This window comes from Pseudopipra pipra, chromosome 8, assembly GCF_036250125.1.
Source record: "Pseudopipra pipra isolate bDixPip1 chromosome 8, bDixPip1.hap1, whole genome shotgun sequence".
Classification (NCBI taxonomy): Eukaryota; Metazoa; Chordata; class Aves; order Passeriformes; family Pipridae; genus Pseudopipra; species Pseudopipra pipra.
This window is the reverse complement of record NC_087556.1, coordinates 17790081-17811582: the sequence shown is the minus strand read 5'-3', so window position 1 is coordinate 17811582 and position 21502 is coordinate 17790081. Positions and strand designations below refer to the sequence as shown.

The 21502-nt window shown below is 45.9% G+C and overlaps 1 protein-coding gene across 5 annotated transcripts in view; it reads right to left on the bottom strand.

Moving 5' to 3' along the window:
- Positions 1–1651: 1651 nt before the first annotated feature.
- The window catches only part of SEC31B (SEC31 homolog B, COPII coat complex component), a 36298-nt gene continuing 16447 nt past the window's right edge, over positions 1652–21502 (bottom strand). For 4 of the 5 annotated variants that reach the window (XM_064662736.1, XM_064662738.1, XM_064662737.1 and 1 more), the window contains exons 11-27: positions 20965–21195; positions 19630–19704; positions 18986–19069; positions 17944–18052; positions 17364–17542; positions 16576–16702; positions 15311–15456; positions 13880–14053; positions 13072–13260; positions 12165–12378; positions 11448–11771; positions 10353–10391; positions 7461–7516; positions 6070–6216; positions 5551–5667; positions 4048–4119; positions 1652–3517 (exon numbers count right to left, since the gene is read on the bottom strand). In XM_064662736.1, coding sequence (XP_064518806.1) covers positions 3338–3517; positions 4048–4119; positions 5551–5667; positions 6070–6216; positions 7461–7516; positions 10353–10391; positions 11448–11771; positions 12165–12378; positions 13072–13260; positions 13880–14053; positions 15311–15456; positions 16576–16702; positions 17364–17542; positions 17944–18052; positions 18986–19069; positions 19630–19704; positions 20965–21195 — 2463 coding nt within the window. In that variant the 3' untranslated portion in view covers positions 1652–3337. The remainder of the gene's footprint in view (positions 3518–4047; positions 4120–5550; positions 5668–6069; positions 6217–7460; positions 7517–10352; positions 10392–11447; positions 11772–12164; positions 12379–13071; positions 13261–13879; positions 14054–15310; positions 15457–16575; positions 16703–17363; positions 17543–17943; positions 18053–18985; positions 19070–19629; positions 19705–20964; positions 21196–21502) is intronic. The other variant, XM_064662741.1, reaches the window with a different exon arrangement.

Below are 21502 nucleotides of genomic sequence, written 5' to 3'. Positions count from 1 at the left end.
TTCTCACCCAGCTGAAAATGGTTTCTCTAGTGCAGGGGTGCCCACATGGGAGGGGGCAAAGCAGAGGGGCCGCTGCCCACAGACCAAAAGCTGTTACCAGCCAGCAGAGATAGTGCTATAAATGGAGGAGCACTTTCCAGCAGGGTATGTGTAACGTACCACACCAGGGCCACAGAAGCAGGGCTTCTGCCATAAGCCTCTCCAGCACTTTCAAGCGGGTCACCTCACTTCCCCTGCCTGATTTCCCTACCAAGAGCTTCAGGGATGGTGCTTGTAGCGGTAAACCTGAGCAAAAGTGAGCAACAATGGGACAAAGGGGCAGGTGGGAAGGACTTGCAGCAAAGGCAGGATAAACAGCCAGTCTCTGCACAAGTCTTGGATAGCAGGAGCCGAGTGTGCTGGAGGGAACTAAAATCAAATGCGTCTGAGAAATACATGGAAAAATCCGTGCTTATTTCTCAGTGGTAAGAAATGGCCTGAGTTAAAAAGAGCAAGGGGCTGGACTGCACAGGGTACTACAACTGGATCAAGGAAGGCAGAATCTAAGAAATGCCAGGCTTGTTAAATGATCTCAGAAGGCTGGGATTTTCCTTATATACTCATTAAGCAAATGTATGCCACCTGGGCTACCTGTGTTATGATCCCTTCTGATGCTGCACAAGTGTAGCCTTTGAAAAATCAGCTTGCATCTCTCTGATGGGGGACAGTTCTTAGGCCAGGCTGTAAAAGCTCTTCAAGACTCCTTCACACCTCGTGTTTGCCTCTGCCAGAAGCAGAATTACAAAAGGCTGGTTTTCCTTGAATGCTGTGACCCTGACTCTCATAAATCCTGGTCCCTTCCCAGCAACAAATCTTCACCATCCAGTCTTTCTGAGCCTTTGCTTCCTCTTAAGTCCTCCAGTCTCAGGCCAGGTAATATAGTCCTGCATATTTCAGAGTTTCATGTGTGCTGTCTGGCAGGCCTGTATATATACCAGCTAGCTGACAGCAAAAACAAACAAAAAAAATTGAGATTACATCAGAATTACTTTCTTTTATCAGAAGCTAGTTTGATTCCCCTGACTTTATCTCAGTTCCAATGTTTCACTTCAGCCTTCTCACCTCCTTAAAAGCTTAAATGAAATCAGCTAATAGATTTGTAAGTTATTAACTAATGGTAAGAACTGATAATTCAATGGTATAAATTTCCTCACAGGTCCAATACTCATCCTTGTTTAAGCTGCATGGCTTCAGTGGTGTAACATTTATTTCCAACAGGAGAGAATCTCATCAAGGGCTCTCTGTTTATTTACTGACATACTTCCAACTCTTGGTGTCAAGTGCGAAATCCCCAACACTGCTGTGATTCCCCAAGAGAACATCAGCCAGTCTGGGGGCCTTCTTGTGTTTGATGCAGATGAACAGTCACGATTGAGGCAGGTGATCTGGAGATCAGTTCTCTGACCTTGCAGTCTTAAGGAGTAAGTAAGACCTGAGGTCTCACCACAACAGGATGGATGCTGCCCACATCAGCAGAGCCCAGAATCTGGTTTGCCCCCCCACAATTCTCAACTGCCCCTTCACCAAAGCTGAGAACTCAGCTCTCAGTGGGGGGCATGCAGACTGAGGAAATCCCCTGCAGCCAGAGGTGACAAGTTTAAGAAAAAAAGCATCACAAAACACAGCTTTTATTTCACTGTTCTGTAATCTCTCAGTGCATCAAATCGCAGCAATAGAAACAACACAGCAGCAACAAGGAGGCACTTTGACCTGGGAAGGAGAGAATGAGACATGTCCTCTTCCTCCTTTCTCCGATTCTCCTCCTTACTAAGTCTCATGGTAGAGTAGGTTGATTCGTGTACTGAACCACAGGCCCATGATAGCGTTATCACTCAAGCAGCAAGAAGAGGAAGCAGGGGCTGGCTGCATCCTAATGTCAGGAAGAAGCCTTGCTCCCAGCTGGGGCTCAAGGATTATGCTGCCTGGTTAGTAAGGAGGACGTTGAGAGAGAGGAAGGCAAGGAAGGAGGAAGAGAGGGAAATATACACACACAGAGATGTGCCCTGAAATCCCATCTGCCTTCCCAGACTTCTTCCCCAGGACAGATATGCTTCATTCATCTATTTTACCCCAGAGGAAATGCCACAGTGATGAAAAGTCTCAGCACAATCCATATCTTCGAGTCCTCCCAGCATCATCTCCTGCAGCATATTCTTACTACCACAGTGCCAAGGGGTCTTTGAGAACCACCTTTGCATGTATCTATTACTGTAGACAGAATGAATGCACCACACCTGGAGCAATGAGCTGTCTCTCCCTGCTCAAGTCTGGGCTGGTCAGGGTAGCTCAAGGGAAATCTTTATGAGACTTAAACAATCCCTGCTGCTCTTAAAGTCCCTAGGCCATCTGAAAAGCCTCAAGTAGGAAGCGTTCAGATAACACCAGTGGGTAAAAGTCCAGCTGTGCTAACATAAAAGAAGTGAAAAAGGCCAGGAGCCAGAAAGGGCAGCTTTTAGCCCCAAAACAGGATGTGACTGGTTCTGGGGAGAAGTGCACAGAGCAGTCCAACCTGCACACATTCCTGAATGGGAGAGTCCCAGGAACTGAAAGCGGGAATCATCCCTGGACCTGAAACATAATGGGCTTGAGCCTGGAGCTTATGGGGGAAAAAATATAAAGGAGGGTGGACAGTGGGTGAACGGGAGGCTTGACTTAAAAAGAGAGGGCTGGGCAAAGAAAAGAGAACCAAAGCTGGCCAGAGCAAACAAGTAGTTAGCCCTAGTTGTAGCAGGATATGGGTGCTGTGGAGTGAAAGGGTGAGTCAAGGATGAGAATGAAGAGAAAGAAGGAATGAGGAGAGATCTTTGCTGCAGCCCAGCAGAGTGGGGACACCCCAGCTTAGGACCCAAGTGAGCCCAGCTACCACTCAGGCAGGTTTACACTACAGCAGGGAATAGAGCCTGAGGCTCTTCTGTGGTGGTGCTGCAGGTGCCAGCCCTGTTTATCTCCTGAAAAAAAAAAGCAACGTCGGCCTGGGAGGGAAGGAGGTTCCACTTTGTGCCAGGGATAGGGAAGAAGAAGGATCTATGTGCAACCTGGACAGCCTGAAACTGAGATTCCTGGGCTGGAAAGCAGCCTCAGACTAGTAAGAAAGAAGAGAGAGAAAGAACAGTCTCCAGGAGTTGCAGGCACCAGTCTGGAGAGTGGATGGGGCCAGGTGTGCTGGCCTAGAACCGTTCCAGGCACTGGCACCGACCTATTTCTCCGGAGTCAGAAGTAGAGTCCACAACCTGCACCACATCAACAGGTGAGGCAGTCCACCAGCTCTTGGTGTGTACCGTTCCTGCTGCTCCACTCTTTACACATTCAGCTTGCCTGCAATGGTCATGAGGACTTTCAGGATGGGCATAAAACCAGACACCTCACTGAAACTGCTGCTGCTCACTACTTGGGTGTGAACCAGGAGACCTTGTGGGTAGTTCTTAGCCTCAATGCATCGGGCAATTTCATGGAGACCCATAAGGATGGTTGGAGAAAGCTGTGGAGAGGGAGAAGAAATGAGTTCGCATGTTCAGCAATGTAACACAGGCCTCTCTCCCTCCATACCCTTCCCTACTGTTCTCCACTTCACCAAACAGCATCTACACAGTCAAGCACTGGCAGGAAGGATAGTCTGCTTCTTCCCTTGGTTTCCCAGACTACAATAACTGCCAGCTGGCATGAGCAATTGGCATCAGCAGCTTCAGTTTTCTAAGCCAGAGGTTACACTGTGTTCACATTTAACTACCCCCAATTGCTCCTTCCCATCTGGACTCTATGTGCCAGTACCCTTCTTGGGTGGTAAAAGCACCCTGCAAATACCTCCCCTGCTTTTCCTTACACTATGTCTGGGCCAAAGTTAAGGAAGAAGATATATAAGGCTGGGTGGATCCATGGTCTTTACAAGGTTTGGCACTCCCTTAGTTTTCCCAAGAGAATACACTGGTACAGACACCAAGACCCACAACCCAGAGCAAAGGTGGGATCAGGAACCCAGCTGGACCACAAGGACTGGTGGCATCTACTTACCGCCTGCTCGCGGAGTTTGTCGTACAAACACTCCAGCCGCTGCAGTGCATCCTCCAGCTTCCTTCGGGTTTTCTGAAGAGAAACAGGTATTGCTAGCTCTGCCAGAGCTTCAAAGCCACCTCTCCAGAACCAAGGTGTTCTCACTCAGTCCTTCCCCCCATTCTTTCCACAGCAACCTTACAATACAGCTGCCTCTCAGCCTCTGGCAGCAAGGGACTGTGATACAAGCCAGCCATGCCCTCTGTGCATGCGTACATGCACGTATATGCACACATTTTCTGCCCAGGACAGGAAGCTGGATTGCCCTTTTTCCCATCTCCCAGCCTAGGCGTTCCTCCCTTCTGCCAGTGCTTGCAGACCACAGGAGAGAGTGAGTACTTCCAAAGTGTGAGAAATATCCACTACTTGGCCCATGGACAATTAGACAGCCTCACCCTGACTGACCTAAGAAACAGCTTCTTCCTGGTCTTCTTGAGATAAAAAGGGAATATCCTTCCCACTCTAGGTAATCACCAAGGGAAGGGCCTGAGTCCTGAAGCTCTGGTGTGACTGACCTCATAAACCCCATCTTGAATAATCTAGATAAATTATTCCATGGATAACTGGGCTCATCTTGAGTAATCTAGATAAGTTATTCCATGGATAACTGGGCTCTGGGCACTGCTGGGACAGGCCTGGCAGCCACGGGAGTTCAGGTGCATTGCACTGCTGTACCAGTCCAGCCATTCAACTGACACTTAAGTCAAGTGCTTAAGCCCAAACCAACAGGCCTTTCTGTCCATAGAGGGAACCTTTAGGTCTCCAGAAACTGCTGTGTTGCACTCTCAGAAAGCACAGAGCAAACACGCTGAAGATGCTGCTCAAGTTGCCTGACTCTGGGACAGCAGTTTGGGCTCAGTGCTTATCCCAATACCTATCAAGCAGAAGTATTCTAAAAGGCTTCATGGTGCCCCCAAGCTCTGAGAAGACTTAGCAATGTAGCACAATGTGCAAACACGACAGTCTGGCCTGAAACATTCACGCAATGTGACATGTATGCCAACAGACTTCCAGGAACCAGGGTGCAGAAATTACAGTGACTTGGGCACAAAAGATTGTTTGGCTTTCTCTTCCAGCCAGGATATCTCATCTTTTCCCTCTAAGCTCTGAGAATAGTTGGTAATACCAGCTCTGTAGGAACTATCTGAACTATCTGCAGATCAAGCCAGTGAAACAGTAAGCTGAATTAGCTGAGTAAATTCTTCTACTTTTCTTAAAAGAAAGACCCAGGAGGACAGAACCATTGCTTCAGAAAGGCAATGAGAAACAGTGGATAAATGCTGGAGAATTCATCTCAGTTCCCAAAGATGAACAAGCCTACACCCTAAAGGAAGGAGGCAGATGGAGATTAACTTGGCTATAGGGACAAGACTCTTCATCTCTTTACCCAAACAAAAGAAGGAAGCACCAGTCAAACATCTATGAGGGAAAAAAAGTCAAAAGATCAGGGAAGGGAGGACTTACTGGATCAGTGGCGACAGCAGAGCAGCGTTGCACCAACCCTTCAAATGTGGCCTTTAATGCTTGGTGCTCAGGGGGCAGCTCCTTCTTCTCAACACTCTCCACGGGTAGCTGGTGATACTGACAGAGAGAAATGAACAAAACAGAAACATGAAAGGCTAGAGCAGGTAGATTCCCCTCCTGAAATTACACAACAGAAGGAATTTCACCCCTTCACAAACCCAGAAAATATATGGAAGCACAGCGTCTTCAGACTGTAATATAGCTTCAAGTCTCTGTGGATTTCCAACTTCAAGCAGGCTGACAGCCTGCCTGGCCTCCCTCCCTCTCTCACAGCCATACCCAGGTGTCATTTTTCCAACCTGGCAACTCCTCTAACACTCAGGCAGAGATGTCTTGTAAGGGCTAGGGAGTAACATAAGCCCTCTGTAGCTGCCAAGTAATAAGAACCTCAAAAGCTGAGTTGTTTTTCTACTTGACAAGGCGCTGGTGGCTGGGGAATGCCCCACTTCCCCTGGGTACCTGCAGGCTGCCTTCCCTGGGTGCTCCTGGGGGTGACTGGCCAGATTCCTGCAACCTGGATAGCTGAGGATGGATCGCCTGGGCCTCAGTAGGCAGGCCCATTACTGGAGCTGTGATGGGGGCTGGAGGAGTAAATTTCTCAGGCAACTGTCAGCAAGAAGAAAGGAAAGAAAAAAAAAAAATCAAGAAAACCAAGTCCAATGAAGAAAGGTTGGTTACACTCTCCACAGTCAAATTCAACTTCCTTTCTAACTTGAACAGTGTCCAGTTCTCAAGATGATGTGTAACACATCCCTGTTCTTTCAGCCCCCTGACTTTGAGAATGGGGCCCTTCCTCTTGCATCTGAGATGAACAGTCAAAGCGACAACAAGAAAACTCCTCTGGAATTGTTCAATCAAACAGATCCGTTACCCCCGAAAGCACTGGTCCTCAGAAAGCTGCCTTGGCTCTGCAACGGCACGAGTCCTGAATGTAGAGATTAGCAGCAGTAAAGTGTCCAACTGAGCAAGTGTTGGGGAAAATCCCACGGCATGGGGGGAGATTCCTCTTGCAAACACTTCATTCTGCCCCTGCTAAGCCTGAGAGTCATGACAGATTCACTCCAACAGGGCTAGATCAAAAGGAGATGGCTTTAACAAGAGGCTAATCCTGTTGTAGTGAGCACAGCCTGAAGCAGGTTCCCAGCTATGCTGCCAGAAAAAAGGGCGAGAAGTCTGTTCCAAGCTAAAGAAGAGGAGTGGGGGCTGGGAATGGTGCCAAAGAAGCTTCTCGCCACACCTGCCAACAGGCAGCAGTGATAGAAATGGGGTACTGAGAGCATTTGTTGCAAAAGAGCTCAGCTCACAGGTCCTCCAGGGCAATCATGACAAGGCAGAGAGCTGCGGGACCAATACAGCAGGCAGCTCTCAGCTACAGCTGTCTCAGCTTCATTCAGCAGAAGTGCCTTATCAGTTGGTAACAGCATCTGAGGAAAATTACTGTGGGTCTCACTGTGCTGAGGGGAAATGCTGCCCCCAGCTGTCAGGTGTGAAGGGAGCATGACCTCAGCCGCTATCAAAACAGTTAAGTAGGCAAGGGCATAAGATTAAATCTGTATTTCTAATAACAAACAACTGTAGACAGCACGGGAAGTACTGACAGAAGATGCAACATCAGAGCTGATAACCATGTTACAAAACAGCCACCCTGGAGAACAGCATGTGACTTTGGATGGCAAAGAGTCAAGATGACTTAAGATTCCAGTCCTAGCTATGCATGAAGTGCAGAAGTAGGCAGACCAACACATATAGAGACCTGCTGAGTTTGTCAAGGAGCATTTACAGGAATGTATCTGCTACATGGAGCTTCCTGGCTAAAAGAGAACCAACACACATTGTAGATGAAAGCTTACCTTTTTCTTTTGAAGGCCTCCTCTTCCAGTAGAGGGATCACTCCAAGATTCCTGAGCTGCCAGAACAGAGAACAAGACACAAAGGTCAGACTTTAAGAAGGTGGCCACAGCACAATTCATGGTTGCTTGCATGGTTTAGAACTTCCTTCAGGAAAAGGGTCCTTGGTTCCAATTCCTCCATTATTACACCTTTAGACTGTTTCAGTCAAGGAATTTCAGACTCAGCTCACAGGCCCATGAACTGTTCTTGCTTCCCTTTCTCTTTCTTAACTCCATTCTTAGCATCTGAGAACATGCACAGCCTTCATGAGGTGATGTCTGATCAGACTTGAACTGGCACACACCCAGTCGCACACAGGAAACTTTTCTGCAACTACATGAAGCCTTCCAGATTCTGCACAAGCTGCAGAAGTCAGCCTCAGTCAGGCCTGAACCTTGGTCAGGACCTGCATGTGTGTTCAGGGGGTTCCTGGGGTTCCCCAGAGAATCAGGCAGTGTGGTACCACAGCGAGAGCCATGCTACAGGTGACAGGGCTTCTCACCAGGACTCACAGGAATGCCTCACAGTGGCAGCCCACAGCAAGGCAGGCTGCTCTGATAAAGGGGGAAAGATTTGGGGTGGGTTGAAATTTTGCCCTTCCAAAATTCTGATCAGAACCAAAGCTTAGCAAAATTTGCTGACTCCCCGACTACAAGGGAATAGACTTAACCAGTAAATGCCTTGGGAGCAGAGGGGTGTCTCAGCAGATTCTTCTGTGGTACCTTGCCTCTAACCTCACTTCAGGTAATTAAAAATCCATCAGACAACATGACATGAAAAGACTTCCACACTTCATTCTGCAAAGGTCAAATTGCAACTACCTTGTCTGTTGCTGTCCTGTAAAGGTATCTGCATCTTTAGACAAAACCCCAGCATTATTAACCTCAAGCCCATGAGATAGGAATAATTTGTGAGAAAATAGAATAATTCTAAGGGACAATATCAGAATTGCTGGAGCTCAGTGCCACACTTAATGAGCCACTGATCGTGAACTGAGCTTTAAAAATCACAGGGGAAAGATGCAAAAGGTGCTTCATTACTTTAATTACCTTTATTATTAAAATTCTGGCAGCCTCTTTTTGCCCTCCCTTTTCCCATGATTTCAAGACTCGGTCTCTGATGAGTTTGGATCAGTAGTTTAATTAAGTTGGCACTTCTTTTTATTTTGGGGATTCTGTGCCCTAGAACTCTGCTGGCCCCCACTGAGCCTGTGGCCTAGCAGTCCTTGGCACTATTCCAACCCAGTGGCACTCTGTATCCTCACAGGAAACAGCTATTCAAATTATAGTTTGTAAGCCAGGCACTTAATCATCAGCCATGAGACAACAGGACATTTTGCTGCAGTGAAATGCTATCTTGCCTATGCTACTTGTGAAATAGGATTTCTCACCATCCCTGAAAGACATGCCCCATGGCAGCAATTTCCAGCAATGTCTGTCCTAGAAAAAACAAGACCATTACAGGCTGGAGTCAGGGATTATCCTGGCCAGAAAGGAGATGAGCCAACATGTTGCTGTCCTTCACCCTGTCCCTGACACTCCCCAGGAGCATGGGATTTCTCTAAGTGGAGATTTCTCTTCACTGCACTAGTGATAATATTCACAGAAATTTCTGAAGTGAGAAGTTTTGGCCAGTCAGATTGAGTGATTTTACAGTCCCTTTTCAGATTAAGAAAAGTACCAGTCAAAACCAGAACAAAAACAGGAAGCAAGAAAGCACTGTCAAGGAAGCCAATTTGCACTGCTAAACTGGGCACGCCCTACATTGCCATTAAAACTGGAAGCAAGTACTGCCAAGGAGAAGGGAATTTCACAGCAGTGAATTCCCAAAGTGTATCTTCAGCTTGAGGAAGTGCTTGAAATCTTTGCCATGGAATCATCTTTCCTTTGACAAGGAAAAATTGGGATATTTTGTTTCTCTGCTGAACAGACAACTCCCTTTCCAGAGTTTCACTCCACACAGACAGATTTGGTTGGTGGTGTTAGTGCCTATCAAGTACTTGGATTTCGTAAGTAAAGCTGAGAGTTTTGTGCCTGGCAGATGGTCTCTGCAATGAGCAGCAGTCACTGTGCAGTGACAGGCCACTAAGACGTTGAGCCTTACCCCACTGACAATGTAGACTAGAAGATAACTACTCTCAACATCAGTGAATACCAAGGAGAGAAATAAGGACAAAGTGCCAGTCAGAAAACCACTACAGTCCAAATTCTCCCCAACAGATGAACTAAGATTCAAAGCCAAACCTCCTCCTTTAACTAAAGACAAAAGCTTTCCAGTTCCCCTCGGAACAGAGCCCCCAAATTTTGCTTGAGAAGTTCTATTCCACCACTGCTCCTGCTGGCACTCACCTCCTCCAAACCACGTGGGAAAAGCACAAGTGCAAGTAAAGCCATGCACAAGGCTGAGAGCGTAATAGGGAGAAAATGAGAGATGAGTTACAACCACTGGCCTGTTCCTTGCCTAGAGAACCAAGAAAGGAAAACTGGTTGCTTCCCCATCCTGCTGGCCTAGGAACTACCTGAAAAGACAGAGACTGAGAATGGTCTAATTCCTCCAGAACTGGAGGAAAGTAAAGAAGGAAGAAGATGGAGACCCTGTTTTCTGTACCCAAACTCATGATTAAGAGCACAGAGCTTTCATTTCACTTCCAACATCCTCAGCTGTCACTCACTAGTCCTCAGAATAGGTATGTTCCCTACCCCCAGCTGTAGAGGTGCCCAGGCATGCAAGGAAACAATAGCAACGAGCATGCACACATGCACACACATCAAAAAGTGCACACCCCCCCCACATTTCACTGGAAGCAGCAACATTGCCTCCCCCACAGGTCTGGAGGCTTCTCTGGGTACTACCTGCATGATCCATGTGGGGATCTAGCCAAGGGAAGAAACCTGAAAATCAAGGCAGGGTGGAAAAATCATCATCACCAACAGCTTTTACGCAGTGAGTAATGTCTCTGGACTACTGTTCTAAACAGCTTTTCAGGAAGGAATTTGTCCAGCTGTAGCTCTGTCTTAAAAACGTAGTCCCCACAGGCTTCACACAGTGGGATTTGCTATCCTTGGTAAACACAGTTCAGCAAAGGATTCCAGGTGGAGGCAAACCTCAGCCTCAGTTCCTTCACTGTCAGAATATGTGTGGCTTGGAGAAACATCTGCTCAAAAATTTGTGGATTGTCAGTGTTGTTGTTAGGGATCTCCACAGCCTGGCTGAACCCGTTCCCTGAGAGAGCAAAGAATTAACAAACACCAGATGTGGTGATACTGTGGGAAATAGAAAGAAGCAAGGCCCATCCACTGGGAGCTAGGTCCAACATTGAGCCTTTCTTTTCTTCATAATGCTAGCAAAGACTTCACAGCACTTGCATGCTGGGCTGGATTCAAACTATAGGTGCAGAGCGGTCTAAATCACTGCACAGAGGAATCCAGAAGTGATTCCCAGACAAGTACTTTATGACAACAGGAAAAGAATGGAAGAACTAGAGCACAGCAGACAGAGGAATTTAATCCTGAAGCTAAGCAAGGCATATCTCATGGACAGACAAACTGCTCTCCCAGCATTTCAAATGCACTTCTTGTGTAAATTGCATAAGAAAGGGTGAGATCAGCCAAGCCTTCCACAGGCATTCCATGGGAACCATCACCCTTTCTGTCAGAGCAAATGTCTCTGGAGTGGATGACTACTCAGGGTGCACTGAGGATCTAAAGCGACATCTTGCAAACACAACCTGGGAGACACAACAGCTTAACAGGCTGAATGAGACTGACATTATTGTTGCGTTTCACCACCACAGCAAGACTCAAGACCATGTGCCTGTAAGGTTTGCCTCAGCACCGTATCCAGCCTTTACAGTGACAGACCAGATCTCAGAAGATCCATGTCCATTCTGTACTGTAAACCCCATCTGGGCTTGTCCTGGACACACCAGTCACACAAGCCACACTTACCTGTGGGAGGAGGAGGAATGGCTGCCGGCAGGGGTTTAGTAGATGGAGCTCCAGGACCTCCCTGAGGGTAACCCATGTTCAGGGGGCTGTTGAAAGGTGCTGAAGAGAAATCTAGAGGAGATTGACTTGCCACAGGGAGAGGACAAGCTGCAGGAAGCTGAGATGATGGGATTGAGGCTGGAGTGAAGAGGGCAGGCCTGGGTGGTGGAACACCAGGAGATGTCATGGGCATGGACTGTCCTGGCAGAGGAGACTGGCTGGGGAAGGGAGCAGGACCAGCAGGTCTGACTCCCACTGGTCCAAATGGCTGAGACTGTGACACAGCTAGAGACAAGAAAGAGAGTGTATCAGCATCACTTGTTTCATGTGCAAACTACTCTTGATGCTCTCTTTCATACTAGTAAGTCTTCCCTTCTTCAAGCCATACCCTAGAATATCCATGCCAGGCATATCTTGCCACAACCCTAGCTAAAACAGTCAAACTGCCACTAAGTTAACTGTGGCTTCTCCACCCCTACATATGCTTAGTATCAGTGGATGTGTAGCAACAATTACAGAACTAGATGTGTCAGAAGCACTGAAAAGCCTCTCAGACAGCTGACTTTCGCTTTGCCAGTACAACAGGTCTCTGAGGAAGAAAGTAGAGCAGCCACCCATGTTGAAGACTTTAGTCTCAGAAAACTTGGGAAATGGACACAACTATCAGACAATGCTTACCTGGCCCTGAGACAGTTGCTGGATTCAAGCCCAAGTTGTATTGTGGGTATGGGTGCCCTCTGGAATAAACACTTGTTTGTGGACCCGTGGTGGCCTGGGGAGTGGCAATGTGGTGAGGTGTCACAGACATGGCTGGCACCGGCTGAGGCGTGAAGAGGGAAGGCACTGAAGGCTGAGATGGTGCTGAAGGGGCAAATGATGACTGATAGTTGGGCTGCAATTAAAAAACAAGGAACTTGCAAATGGCCAACAGAGGCATGTGCATACACACACAAGGAGATGCACTTTTATCCCTGTCACTTCTTAGGCAAGAGAAGGTGCTGCTGCTGCCAGTGCCCTGGATGAACAGGATCAAAGGCCTTTCCCACCACATAACTTGCTCAACAAGATGAGCATCCCACTCTTCAGAGTATTCTCTGGCTCTCAAAAGGATTAGTCCTCAGGAGCCAGTTCCCATAGAGTGACCTCCTGGAAACACAACTAGAGGAAATAATGAAGGAACAATAATGAAGTAGAACAGACCAGAAGCAAAACTTCCTGAACAGTCTTCCTGTGCAGGAACTGAGATGAAGCCCTACTACACTAATTTTACTAAGATATGAGGGTAAGATGGACATAGGAGAGTGAACCACAGTCCCTTTACCCTCAGATTTGAGATCTCAGTGGATCACTACACTTGTAACAGCCTTCTCCAGGGACTGCATGTAGGACAGGGCTTTCTGAAAAGATGACAAACAGCTTACTTTTGGATTATCACAGAGGTTGTGTTTGTTCCAGTGAAGGACATCACTGATGAGTTCCTCAGTGTCTGCAATCTGTGTCATCTCATATTACTTCATATGCCTTCCACAACCCAGTAGCCTTCCTCCCCCTCCCCAGGCCATAAACAACTGAGCTTAAGGCCTACCTTCTCTGGATGTCTGGAACCTGTTTTGTGGGCTGCTCCTTCAAGGGCAGAACCACCCTTGGCTGCTGGAGATGAGTGTTTAATGACCCCTACATTGACACGAGTGTAGGGAAAAGGGGGTGGCTGCTGATCGCCCACATTCTCCCCTTGAGCATGAAAAAGCCGGTCCCGGAGCTGTTCAATCAGGAGCTGAAACAAACTGTGCTTTAGAAGAAGCGCTTTGAGAGCCCCAGATGGAATATGCTGGGGAGGCATTTAAAGCAGATTCTGACCTAAAGCACTGTGAATCAACCTGCAAAACTAACCATTTCCCCAACAGCCACCAGGAAAAAAACCACAACAAATAGTAAATGACAATCTGGGACATCACCTGCCATATTCCCAGGCAGATGAAGTCTCACTGATCCCCCAGTCTTTATAGAGTATTCCCTCCCCAATCTCTCCCCACATTTGGGCACTAGAGAGATTTGTTTCAAACTGCAAGGTGACCACCCCTTCCTCTACCATCTAGTTTCAGGAACAAAGGCAGCTTCTCCAGACAGCTGCTTCCCAGTGTTGTTCTCCATCAACCATTTTACAGTTCTATAGCTCCTTTCCTTTTCCCTGAATAAAAGGCACTACAAAGACAAAGCAAATGAAGACAAAACCCATATTCTGGAACCCCCTCACATACCTCTATTCTCAAATTACCATAATGAAGCTGAAACCTTAAGTCCTGATATATGCCAAAACCCAAGCTCTCTCTCATACAAAGTACCATTTTTCCCCATATAGTACTCTTTTCTACAACAACCTGCTTCTCACTCACCTCTTTAGAAGTGCTGGGTAGGTAATTCATTGCAGCTGCCAAGCATCCTTGTGATGCCAGGAGATTGGCATATTGGGTGATTCGTTCTGCCAAGACAGGGCCTGGTGCTGGTCCTGCTGTGCCTCGGAGCATCTCAATGGACCTGCTCAGCACCATCACCTTCTCTATGAGATCCTGAATAAGACAGGGGGAGGGAAGAAAGAGACCACTCAGAACGTGACTAGCTTTACTGATCCATCTCATGCTGAGACAATACCAGATGGCTCTCCCCACTTTCAGCTGACATCGGGTCCAATGTGGACAGAAGTTACTCCACCCTACCAAATACTGTCACTGATGACCATTTCCCCAGCTACACTTGGAGAAACACAGGAACCAGGAAGCAAACCCTGACACTGCTAATTTTACAGTAAGGGAAAAAAAGAAAATCAGAAGCCACAAGCACATTCCAATGAACTACAATCTTTTTACTAGGAAGTTACTACACACTCAAGGAATTATAAAGTATCAGATTGGAAGAGGAAGGATTAAAACCACACCAGGAGAAATTCACTAGAAAAAACTACTACTGCAGACAAATGGACCAGAAGGTTTTTAGTTATTCCAAACTCCTTCAACTCCTAGAATGTTCAAAGTAATGTCTACAGCTGTAGAATGAAACATTCCCACTGGTAAGTGAGAGGAGGCCAGCTTCAAACATAACCAGGAGTGCTGAAGATGCCTTTTTTTGCTGTTACTCACTAGTGGGATTGCAAAACCAGGGTACTCTGTAGCAGAGCGCATTATGTGCAGATATCTGAGTAGAAGACTTGTCTAGCTCATTCTGGTGAGTGACAGACATAACAGGAGTTAGTGACTTAGCCAGGACTGGTTTAAGTGTAACAGGTAGGTAATAACATTGACTTAAACCCCTGATTCATCTGCAAGATGTGACTACCCAAACATGATCATTCTACTTGCAGTGGGAATAACACAGTCTAGACTTCATTTTATTTTGCCAGAGGCTGTTCTGAAGGTACAGCCAGATAACTGGTGCATTAAGTTATACATGATAAGCACAGCAGCAAATGTACTCCCAGGATACTACCGGTAAGAAGACAGGTAGACCTCAAACCTCCCTGACTAAAAGGAAGCTCAGAGATGACATCAGTATGTAAGAGAGGCAGGTAGGCCATGACTCCTGTCTTTGGCTGGATTTATGTGCAGTGTGGTCAGTACTCTCTAAACACACAAACCCTGAATGTTTCAGAGTGCAAGCCTCCTTTTGACTTAAGCCTGTAATCCAGGCTAGAAGGGGATACTTTTGTGAGCACAAACAGGTCTTCACTGTCTGCTGGAAGCCAGATACACTATTTGATGGGATAATGCAAACTGTTCAGGGCTACCAGAATGGTCTAAAGAGGAGTCAAACCAACATTATAGCACCTGTACCTGGAGGGCAAGTGGTGATGAAGTCTCATGGTTTTTTACCCAGCATTCCACCAACCTCTCCACATTGCCTGACGAGATATAGCAGAGGCAGGCATCATTGGACAAGGTTCCATCTCCCTCCAACTCTAGGCGGGCACCCAGCATGTCTAGAAAGGAAGAAATGCAGCCAACATTTAACACACTCCTTTTTTGAAGAGCTCATTAAACCCAATGCTCATCTCTCAGCATTCTTACTTTGGCTTGGCATGAAAAGCTGTTGACAGCTTTGGATCTGCACCTAATTAGAATCATTTAAATTGGAACAGATCTTTAAGATCAAGTCTAACTGTAAACCTTACACTGCCAAGTCCCACTAAACCATGTCTCTAAGCCACATCTACATGTTTTTTAAATAACTTCAGGGATGGTGGCTCTACTGCTTCCCTGGGCAGCCTGTTCCAAAGCTTGACAACTCTTTGAGTGTAGAAGGTTTTCCTAATACCCAATTTAAACCTCCCCTGATGCAACTTGAGACTGGTTTATTCTTGTCCTATCACTTGCTACTTGAGAGAAGTACAGCCTCCTTTCAGGTAGTTGTAGAGAGCAGTAAGTATCCCCTGAGCCTCCTTTTCTCCAGGCTAAACAACCCTAGCTCCCTCAGCTGTTCCTCATAAGACTTGTGCTCCAGACCCTTCAACAGCTCCATTGCATAATTCTTGGATAACACAGAAAAATTGGCATCATGAAGGAATCCCAAAGCCAATTTGGTTGAAAAAAAAAAAGTACTTCTTCTATATCTGCCAATTTTTATATGTCTGCCCAGATGATGAATTCAGTGAAAAAATCCAACACTCTTTTTTTGTTTTGTTTGTTTTTTCAAAAGAGGTGTGGGAATTTCTAGGCAATAGTAGGGTGCTCGAAGAGTAAACCTGTTTTTGAGGGAATGAAGTCACCTGACCTTCTACTGTCAAGGAAATACCTTTCTCCACAGAATAAAAGAATAATTATCACCCTCTTCGTGTCTCAGCCTAGTGCCTGTCCTGTTTTTTTCCATGCTACTCCTAGAGGTGACAGGAAGTATCTGCATATATAACTTTACACCATGAATCTCAGCTGCAGTGTGCATCTATCATTCTTCTAACTCAACAGTCCACAGTTATTAAATAAGTTCCAGGTATCTGTAAATGAGTTGAACTTTCCTTCCTCAACTCTATTCACTTCTTTCTGTAAGCAGTCCGGAGGTGCCCTGGCAAGGGAAATTGTATCAAACATAGTACACTGCATACCACAGAGCTGGGTATAGTCCTCATGCTTTGAGTATGTTAACAAGATGGCCAGTGCCTCCTTCCAGCTCTGTAGATCACATGTGCAAACAATATCTTGCCAGTTCTGCTGCACAATGGAGGAAAGCAGCTGCAAGGGAAGCAGAAGGCCTGTCAATCACTGAAGCCAAAGATAAGCTGACAGCCTAAGCAAGGGCACCCACAGCGACAGCTCACTTTCAAGCACGCTTCCCACTGTGCAGCAACTACCTCACTGTACATTAAGGTCCACCAATCTCAGCATCCCTATGTTAACAGCAACTGGAACCTGATGCCTCTCAGGAAAGCAAAAAAGCCCAACAAACCACTTAAGAGAATATGGAAAGAGCCACACTAGACAGGACTAAAGATCTAACACCTATCTTATTTCAGAGCAGCTGGTATCAATGACTGGGAACACAGTGTTACGATATCCCAACCCCTGTTACACTTCCCTCTTTGTAAATTAATAAGCTAGGAACTCCCTAGTTGAGCTGTAAAAGGGCAGTATGCTCCACAAGCATGAGGAGCTGAGACAGAAACTATAAGGAAAAAACAAAAAGGAACAGAGAACACAGACATTCTATGTGGACAACATAAAATTGTCCTAAAACTACCAAGATATTAAAGTAAATGCCATATCAAGAGGAGATACACAGATTCTGCTGACATTCTACTTCCTGCCAAAGCATTTCCACATATATTCAGACAAACATTTGCCAAGACAGTGCACCCCTTCCCCTACTCAGTGTGCACACAAAACTGTCACTTACCAGGGAGAGATTTGTTTTCTGCTTAGCAAAGTAGCGCCTCTGGGTCTCCTTCAGGAGGTTCTCCCCACCAGCTATAGCTAAGATGATGGCATCAGCAAAGCGCTCTGCTCGCATGCACAGCTCCACTGCACCCTCAAAATTCCCCAACAAAAGGGCTTGGCTGATGAGTCCATCTGTATCTACAGAGATGAGAAGCAGAGTCAACCCAAAGGGGCATCACCCAGATGCATTGATAATGCTTGTTTTAAAGAGAAGGCAGTAAAAAGCATACACAAGCCCAGCTAAAAGAAAATTTAGAAACCCAAATCAGGTTTCACACTTAGAAAAAAACAACACTGACTTGACTGTAAGTCTTCCATCATCTGGAATATTCTCCTAAATTTTTAATGGGTCTCTTATTTGGGAAAAGTATTTCTGTGCTTGATGCTGAGATATGCTGCATGACACTTGGAGTGGTCACGTATTTTAAAAGTATCCATTTGTTGGAGTGGACTAGATTCTTTCTGTTCTCTCTACTTTTTTGGTTTTCCCTCCTCTCCCCTCTTCCTAAGAAGGCAGAAACACACTTCATGTAACATACCTTCCGTGACAGGAATCTCCAATGTGCTCATATTCTGTGGGATAAGGTTATCAAAAAAGGCTGAAGAGGAGGAAACAGCAGCTACATCATTGCTGGAATTCATCAATAGCTGTGCAAAGAGTGAAGAGGTTAATTAATTCACTGAACACACAGATCCTACCCAAAACAGTTTAGTGGATTATGGAATGGGATGGGGCTGCTCTCCATTTGGTTGCACATGCTTATATAAATCTGATTTCAACTTGGAAACCCATCATGCCTCCTGTCACTGCTCTATCAACCTGTCACCAGGGCAGCAACAAGAGCAGTGCTGCTATTGACAAAGTTTAGGAGATCGGCAGTACAAGACATGCAACAGTGTTGCTGGCCAGCATTCATCAACTCAACTGTCAGCCCTTGAGTAAGCTGAACAATTTTGGATGGAACAGGGACAAGACCAACAAGAGAAGTCTGTAACTAACAGGTTGGATCACAGCCATGCCTCGTGCTCGACTGAAATGCAGGACACAATTTGTACCCCTAGAATATCTGAGCCAGTGTTTAAGGTTTGTGAAGAAGATTACTAATTTGAACATATAAAAGTTTTTAGAGGAGAAAAATTTACAGTGAACCAGGCCTTGGAAGGCATCAGAAGATGGACATACCAAAATTATGTGAAAAGATATTTTAAAGGAGAGAGATGAAAAGGAAAGAAATGCAAAAGAAATACCACAGCAGAAGCTTCATAGAGGAAATCCAGAACTGTAGCATGAAGTTAAGCTGGGGTGAGGCTAATTCTATCACTGAAGAAATCAGCACTGGTGGAGCAGGCCTTCTTGCAGTGTTAACAGCCAGGAGTCCTTCTTCATCATTCACCCATTTGTTTTGAAGGCAGAAGGGACAGTTATGATCATTTAGTCTGACCCTGTGAGGGTCTGACAGGCCTGTGAACTGCCCTTTGCAATGCCAGCATTGAGCCCAACAACTTGTGGTTGGAATTAAACCTTCCTGTTCATTCTGCCCTCCTCTGCTCTCCCAGGCTGGCAAGATGTACAGGACATACCTGATCTGGTTGTGCAGCGTTTCTATCATCTGCCTCAGGAAGGGGCTGTTTATCTGGGATCCCATTACTCAAACATGAGGCAATCTAAAAAAGTAACAGACATGCACACAGTGAAGCCCCTATCAAAGTAAACACATGCGCAGCAAAGGTACCAAGGGACTGGCAAGCCCCAGACGCAATTCCCCCAGCTCTTCCACGTGTTTGAAAACTTCTACCTCACCCTGTTCCTGTCTGGCTGCCCATCAGAGGCTATTTATCCTTTTCAGTGCATTATCCTTCAGTGCTGAGCCAGACTGTCTCCACCTGTCACCTTCTTCCTGGCTGAGGAATCCTCTGAGATGCAGAGAGCAGAACGCTAAAAGAAGTTCTCACAACTGCACTGGTGTTACACACTTCCAAGAGCACCAGCAACTGAAAGTAGGATAACTGGGTTCAAGATCCCTTTAGTTTGATTCAGTACAGCTACATTGTGTGCATTTCCTTTTTAATGGGATATACTTCAGGTGACTCCCAGTTGAAATTTCACACAATTTGGTCTTTTGTGTGCTATAAGATCACTTGCTCGGTTCCGGTAGGGACCCTACAATTTTTCTGCAGTAGCTTTAGTCCTGTAAAGGCTTTTCTCTATTGGAGAGACCCTTTACCTTTTTTTGCAGATCCTCTTTACTGTAGCCCAGCAGCTTTAGGAGTTTAGTCCTGGAATCCTGCTCCAAATTCACCTGAGTCCCAAAGGATATTAAAAAGACAAAAAATATGTTACAACGGAGGTACAACTGTATATCAGGATTATGACTGTATGCATATCTAGTGTACTTGGTCATTAATTCCCTGGATGGTCTAGGAATTGCCAAGCTAATCTCTACATAGAGAGAATGGACGGATCTGAGACTGGATGAAACTGAGACGAGGTGGTTGCCTGAACTCCTAGCTGGCTTCACAAGAATTAGTTAACTAATTGTTACAGAAGCTCTCTGGGTGGGGATTTCAGACAGTCCCAAGGATTCCCACAGGCTGCACACAGTCTAGCTGACAGGTGCTATTTGTACATTTTAAGGCATGATTAACATTCTGCAAGGAGAATCTGTCTGTCTTAGTTAAATCCCATGCTGTTCCTACTACAGAACTGATCAAACTGTAGATGGATAAGATACTTTTAAACAGTCCATTTCAGCAACTGTTCCTGCAGAGGCAGAAATGGTCCTGCAGGACACTTCTGTACAGAAGCCTGGTTTGTAGTTTAAGACAATCAATCATAATAGATCTTATTTGCGTTGGAGTGGTCGCTCAGGACCACGGGCCAGCTGGATTATAAAAACTGACTAACGTGACAGGTCAATGTATCTCATCCAATGCAACTGAAGATAACTGCAGCAATGGAGACCACTGTGACCACCTAGACTACACCTGGCTATCCTATTCAAGACTCCTTGTGCAAATATAATACTATGGAAAAGATACCAATATTTTGCCCTCCACACAATCTGCCTATGAGTGTCCATAAACCACTGCCAAGACTAAGCACTGTCTTTTCAGAAGAGTGGCCACTCCTTATTACTGAACTCTTTCATATTACCGAATTGTCAATGAAACCATTGTCCTATGTAGGGCTAGCCAGTCCTCATGCCACTGCAGCTCTCTCCCTTATTCTGGGGAATCTCACCGCCCATTTGGACTCTGCCTTGAGAAATAACAATGACAGAACTCCACAGTTAGCAGGCAGATACAGCTTGGAAGTGTGTTGAAATGAGAAAATCCTGCTTGAGGAAGCCCAAACGAGTCCACTGAAAAGACTATATCAACTGAAAAATACGACAACCTCCAAGATCTTAGCTGCAAAAACTTATCTAAAGAAAATTAACTACCCTACTCATTCAATTCTATTTTAGAGAAATATACAGGGCTAGAGCAGATCATAATTAGCACATTCTCCCCGTGACCATAAAAGAACTGACCTCTGTATTTCACCACAGCCATCCTACCTTCAAGAAGTTCCAAAGGTTCTCATCAAATGGCAGCTTGGCTGTCTGGATCTTGCCCTGGCAGTAATCGAGGAGGTTCCCTGACTGCAAGGCCATCTGCAGTTCTTTGGATCGGAGTAGGAATTCAGTTTCAGTAGTGACTTGACTGATGAATACCTGATGTGGGTAAGTCTGCTGCATTTGCTGTCCAGGAGCTTTGGTAAGACCAAAGGTAATCAGTTTTCCTCCAAACTAACAAAGACAAGGGGAGACACAATAAGCATTTTTATAAACAGAGGTAAAAGTAACTCCTTTAGCTCTTCATTTAGCAAGGCAGACTCAAGCTCAGCTGTGAACACGAGGAACCCAAGACTTTAAATGTGTACGGATGGCAGGGACATTGAGGGAGTTCACATCACTTGTGCATATCCTATCAGGCCTAGCCAATTGCAAGTGTCAGAGAGGCACAGAGGAAAAAGTACCATTTGGAACTGTTTGTTCTTTTGTGACATGGAGAGGCAGACTGCAATGATCGAAACTATCAGGTGAAGAGCAGGCA